At 29.6% G+C, this 5,740-nt stretch overlaps 2 protein-coding genes and 1 long non-coding RNA gene across 3 annotated transcripts in view; 2 read left to right on the top strand and 1 right to left on the bottom strand.

Moving 5' to 3' along the window:
- The window catches only part of LOC108688974 (serine/threonine-protein kinase PRP4 homolog), a 9,083-nt gene extending 7,450 nt beyond the window's left edge, over positions 1-1,633 (top strand). Inside the window, exons 13-14 of the mRNA XM_018195546.1 lie at positions 381-454; positions 1,421-1,633. The gene's annotated coding sequence lies outside the window, so the exon portion shown is untranslated. The remainder of the gene's footprint in view (positions 1-380; positions 455-1,420) is intronic.
- A 937-nt stretch (positions 1,634-2,570) lies between these two features.
- Positions 2,571-5,595, bottom strand: LOC108688949 (inositol monophosphatase 1-like). The gene is made up of 6 exons (XM_018195511.1): positions 5,180-5,595; positions 4,221-4,354; positions 3,767-4,026; positions 3,224-3,329; positions 2,916-3,067; positions 2,571-2,801 (listed from the first exon to the last, which is right to left on the bottom strand). The coding sequence occupies exons 1-6, from the start codon at positions 5,237-5,239 to the stop codon at positions 2,695-2,697; spliced, it is 819 nt and encodes a 272-aa protein (XP_018051000.1). The 5' UTR covers positions 5,240-5,595; the 3' UTR covers positions 2,571-2,694.
- Positions 2,730-3,718, top strand: LOC108688950. Its single transcript, XR_001931817.1, has 3 exons — positions 2,730-2,811; positions 2,919-3,078; positions 3,262-3,718. It is a non-coding gene; the product is annotated as an uncharacterized LOC108688950 (long non-coding RNA).
- Positions 5,596-5,740: the final 145 nt, after the last annotated feature.

Genomic DNA, 5,740 nt, shown 5'->3' with positions numbered 1-5,740 from the left:
GTACAAAGAATATTATCTTATATTTTTACAATATAATCAAACATATTTATATTAATGTTAAATAGAGATAAAAATATATATATTTACTGCATTACGATGCAAAATTTTAAGATAAAGGCGGTCATCAAGGTATTATATGCAAAATAATTATTATTAAAACGTTACTTGTTGCAATCTGTGTTAAGTAAGAATTTTATTGCTGCAAGTGCAACACTTGGATTTCTGATTTTTTTATACTTTTTTACAATTTCTTAAAATCGCTAATTCTAAATTCGAAAATTTAATTATTTGAAATTAGAACTGAATATCGATGCTGTTGTGAATGGTTCACGGTGTGATCTTGAATGTGACAAGATTATACGAGACTGCTTATGTTTCAGATGTGTCTTCGATTCAAACATCGTTAAGTGCGACCGGACCTTTCGAGGGCCTTTAGCGCCGATCCCGTTACAAGGTATTCATGGGGGATTGCCTGGGATATTTAGCGCAACTACTTTTCAATATATGTTCAGAACCGTTTAATTCTGAGATCATAAGTCCTACGAAAATAATTTGAGTTTTGAAAATGTTTAATGAACTTTTCATGACAATATAGGATTTTATTCGAGGCGAAGTATAATAAAATTTCGATCAAATTTCCTAAATCTCATAAATAATTGCACGTTTAATGTTTGAATATTTGCATTTTTTTTTAAATAAATAAAGATAGTCAATACGCGATACGTACATGTGTTTTAGTATTTTTTGTTTCAAGACAAAACAATGTAATATAAATCGATAAAACAAAATATCGATAAAATCAAATGATGAAAACAGGAAAAGATATATGTTTAATAAATATTACGATTTACGATATTAAACATGAAGGGAAAAAATCGAAATATGAATTTCGCGCAGTAATTGAAGCGTGATTAAAATAATACGATTATTTTTAGGAGTAAAAGTAGTTTAATAGAAAGTTCTGATTTTTTCTTAGTCATCTTCAATTCATAGTTGACAATGTACATTCAGATATTCAGAAACATATGGCTACAAGATCTAGAGTATTATTACTAAATATATTCCATTTCTAAATGTTGATCTGAATATATTTTCACTAATTTACTTCAGGCCTTGTAACCATTTTGACTAGTATTCCTCTAACAAAGATTTTTCACAGATATTAATGAATATTTGTGCATCGTCGATTGTAAGCTGAGCATGACTCCAAGAAAAGTCGAAACGTTCATTAAACTATTTACATTTTACTTCTAAACAATAATTGTTTTCATTATCGTGCTAAACTCATATTTCTTTTTTCCTTAAGAAATATGCTTTACGGGAATGTTTCAATACAGAAGTAAAAATATACTATGAAACTATAATTAAAGAGAATATATGTATCGTTCTAATTGGCAATTTGGTAATGTTTCACTTGTAGCCCTCCCTGTGAGGAGGGGAGGCAATGGAAGAGGTGATGAAAACAATTGATGAGGAGGAAAGGAAAAATGCGATGTACTTGCGCCTACTGTCGTGTCTACTGCGTAAAAGTACATGTACTGTCACTAAACAGTTCAACAAGGTTTATAGAAGGTTTAACTAGATTTATATCCGCGCGCTAAGATTTCTCTTAAAGTTGCTTGAGATTACAATGGAGGACTCGTAAGTATGTATACAGGTAAAGTACATGATTATGAAATTTTCACGTGACATTTATCATGAATATAAACGATACATTTTTTTCTTTCAAAAATTATTTTGAAAACTAAACTGTTCAGTCAAAAATTAAAACTTTATATAATACTAATATTTGCGGTTTTCTTGAGTTTTTAGATATTTAAAGGTCATATTCGATGAAAATGAAAAAACAGATGCTATAAATATATTATTTTCGAAACACTATCTCGCTCTTTTTCTGTTCCTTTCATTTCCTTTTTTCTCCTCCTTTTCTCTGTTTTTTCGTACACGTACACACACTCTCTTATTCATTCACTCTCACTCACTTTCACATTATTTTTGAAATGCTCAGAAAATATGTAGAAATATTTTAATGTGAATAAAATCTAATAAATTTATAATTTATATTTATTTTTTTTATAATAACATTTTTTTTCTCGATTTTAAAAACTATATCTGCTTAGAAGCAGAAGGTTCATGGTATAAGAAGATATCTCTGTATCAAGTAACAAGCTATATATCATTTTATTGAAAAATGTACAAAATACAGAAAATTAACAATTCTGTCATACATTCCCTGAATTTTTCTCAATCATTTTATTATGTTATTACATGTATATAATTGTACACATACACACAATATATCACGAAATAAGAACAATAAAAGTAATACTATTTTAAGTCTCTTAAAAAAAATGCTATATTATTTTTATATAATTAATAAGCAATTTGTTATTTTTTCCATCTATATAACAATGTACCAATAGTAAGTCTAGTTGGTTACATATCACAAGTGAATAAATTCATCAATTTATTTCTTGAAATACACTGTGCAATTTAAATGTTTTAAAGAAATTAATAATTTCATTGTGATATTTTCAAAATATAAAAATCACAACAATATGTTTCATATATAGGCACCTAATTTGAATTTACATTTTTTTTCTTTTAGGTAATATTTGCATTATTTTTAGTGCCTAATCCGATATCCGTAAAAACAATGATTTTTCTTCATCTTCCATGAAGCTTTTATACTTCTTAATCTCGTTCTGGATAATACTGGATTAATATTTTGGAAAGTTGTTGAGCTAATTCCATCGATGATGCGCACAATGTTCTTCTGCTCATCACGTCAAATGGGCCTCCTTTTAACGTGTAAAAACAAAATGAATTAGTTTTGCGTTATTTTGGCATTTATTTCCATCTTATATTATATCTCTTATTTGACTGTGACTGATATAATGTTTGTAATTGTTTACCAGCTGGATCTATTGACACACCGCCAGCTTCTCGAACAATAAGATCTCCAGCTGCAACATCCCATGCATGTATACCAAATTCAAAAGAAGCGTCAACACCACCAAGAGCCACCATGCACATATTTAGAGCTGCCGCACCAAACGATCGTATTCTGTAGGATAAGTAAATAAATAAATAAATCTCTTTGCACATAATTAGAAATTATTAGGTGTGGGAAAAAGTTCGTGGCGTTTTTTTAATGCCATCTAACGGGAAAAACGCCACGAACTTTTTCCCATACCTAATATATTCTGTAAATGTGTCTTACCCATGTACATGTGATGTAAGAAGTGTTATATTTTGTAGGACTATTTTCAATTTTTCTGGATCTCTACTAGTTCCCACTTCTAACATTACTAATGCCTGACGCAATTCTGGAGTAATGACAGTTAGTTAAATTTAACAAAATAATTAGAAGGACTCGAATTATATATTAAAAATATTGATTTATATATATTGTATATATAGGAATTTTTGTAAACTAAAATTTAAATAGTTGTGTGTAGTCATATGAAAAAGATTTTCAAAATTTGAAATGCAGGATAATCTTTTTGATGCTACGTATGGTACCGTAAGATATATGTATTTCAATTTACTCTTTACTAATCGTTTAAAAATGTTCGTTTTAATAATTATTTACATTACATATAATCGAGTTTATGATTAAAGTACTAACAAAACATTTGAATAAATATTTTGAGCGCGTATATAAATGCCAAACTATAAAGATCTATCGGAAGGATATTATATGTATAATCCTATCGATATATATGTATACTTTATTTCTAATGAAAAATATTAGAGAAATTACCCTTTTCACTGGATACATGAATCGGGGCGCCATTGAGAAAAGCGCCCTGACCTTTGCGAGCAGTGAAAAGTTGCTCCAAAATTGGATTATATACTATTCCTATTTCTGTTATTTTATTAATAAGCAGCGCAATCGAGATGCATGTGTATGGTAAACCATGAACAAAATTCATCGTGCCGTCGATAGGATCGATTATCCATGTTGGAGAATTTGTTAATTCTATTTTTTGTCCTGAGGAAGTGCTTTCTTCGCCAATAAATCTGTCATAAAATACATATGTTTACTTAGAATAGATAAGAGAGTAGATAACAAAATTATATCCTGGAGCTTTAATGGCTTTAGCTGTTGAAACAAATTGAATTTGCATTTAATTTCTTCCAAAGATATTTTCAAGATATTTTTGCTATTATAAAATATTTCTTACGCATATTGCGTTATGTTTTTGTCTGTTTACCTGTGGTCAGGATATCTGGATGATATTCCATCAATTAAAAGTTTTTCAACTTTTTGATCCCACTCCGTAACAAAGTCAACATCACATGATTTTGTAAGTACATCTTTATGTTGATAAATTTTTTCTCTGACAATCTGCAGATAAAATATAAAGCACAATTAAATCTTTTAATTTTTTATATAGATGGTATCGAGGGAAAACTAGATACTTCAGTAAGTAATGTAATTAATATCTTTAGAGTATATTATTATCTTTAAAGTCAGGTAACTATCAGAGTTATTTGTAAACAAATATGCCATTGCTATGAAAAATGTGATTATGATAAGAGCAAAAGTATAGTTTGTTTTCCTGCATCTTTATCTTTCGAATTTGTATATTCCCCTTTTTTGCATACTATTTCAAGAATTGTCACGCGCGCTACGTGTTATACGTCTTTCACACTTATGATACTTAAAGTCATTTCGATCAACTCCGATTAACTTGAGCAACAAAATCACTTAAAACAATTCGTCTCTAATATATAGTTAATCTTTCTTTGATATATGTATTAATAAATATAATTCTATTAATTAATTATTATTTGTTTTGTTCATATAACTTAATAAAATAGTGCTGATTAAGTTAATCGGAGTTGGTCAAGGAATGGCCTTTATGCTATCTATGCCGTACAGATAACATATAAGTGATCTCGTGGATTTACGAATTTTTCATGATATAATTTTATAGATATTAAAATCATGGAAATTATACTGTAATGAAATTAAATTCTACCTAATATATTCGTCAAGCGGGTCGAATATTGTCGCGTGAGCGATATTGTATCGCGGCGATTAAAAAGATTGCAGAATATAGGTACGCTGCAAAATATCCTAATATTCGATGAATTTTATCGGTAAACTATTTTTTTGTTAAAAATTAGAGATACTATGCACAACTAATCATGTAACTAATCGACTTACCGAACCAGCTTGCTTTACAAATCGCAAAATCTCTGTGTAATACTCGTCGACATTCGACATAATTTATGTGGTGTAAAAAACTATAACACTATCGAAAGCTTTTTTCACGCACCACAAATAACTCCACTGTAAATAATTCACTTAAATTTATTTGCGTTCTCGTTATCACCGACCGGACAATCGTTATCTAGCGCGGTCTACCGCTGTTTGCCTGAATGTGACTGAATAAGTACGTATAAGCACTGAATTACATCTGTCGATCGTCGACGACCATCGATGACTGCTGTAGAGTTCGTCGGATCGACATCTTTTGATGGCTTCCTTTCGTACAGCTTCGTACTTGGTAACATGTAGTTGTGTGTATGTACATACATATACCGATACACTCTATACGGATTATACCTACCTATTGGTCTTCTACCGCACCAATCGATTCTCACCAATCCTCGCACTATTGCATGTACAGATAAGAGATGTATGTGCGCGCATGAACATATAAATTCAAATATTAATAATTATCTTTTTTTTTTACATGATACAAAAAGGAAGGATGGGTAAGAA

The sequence above is a fragment of the Atta colombica genome, unplaced genomic scaffold (genome assembly GCF_001594045.1).
Source record: "Atta colombica isolate Treedump-2 unplaced genomic scaffold, Acol1.0 scaffold250, whole genome shotgun sequence".
Taxonomy (NCBI): domain Eukaryota; kingdom Metazoa; phylum Arthropoda; class Insecta; order Hymenoptera; family Formicidae; genus Atta; species Atta colombica.
This window is presented reverse-complemented; position numbering and strand designations above follow the sequence as displayed.

Excerpts from the sequence above, each read along its gene's own strand:
- LOC108688949 (XM_018195511.1), bottom strand. The coding sequence starts at position 5,239 with ATGTCGAATGTCGACGAGTATTACACAGAGATTTTGCGATTTGTAAAG. Across the intron at positions 3,068-3,223 it reads CTTACATCACATGTACATGG|AATACGATCGTTTGGTGCGG; the intron begins GTAAGACACATT and ends CTTATCCTACAG. Across the intron at positions 2,802-2,915 it reads TGTGTCAATAGATCCAGCTG|GAGGCCCATTTGACGTGATG; the intron begins GTAAACAATTAC and ends ACACGTTAAAAG.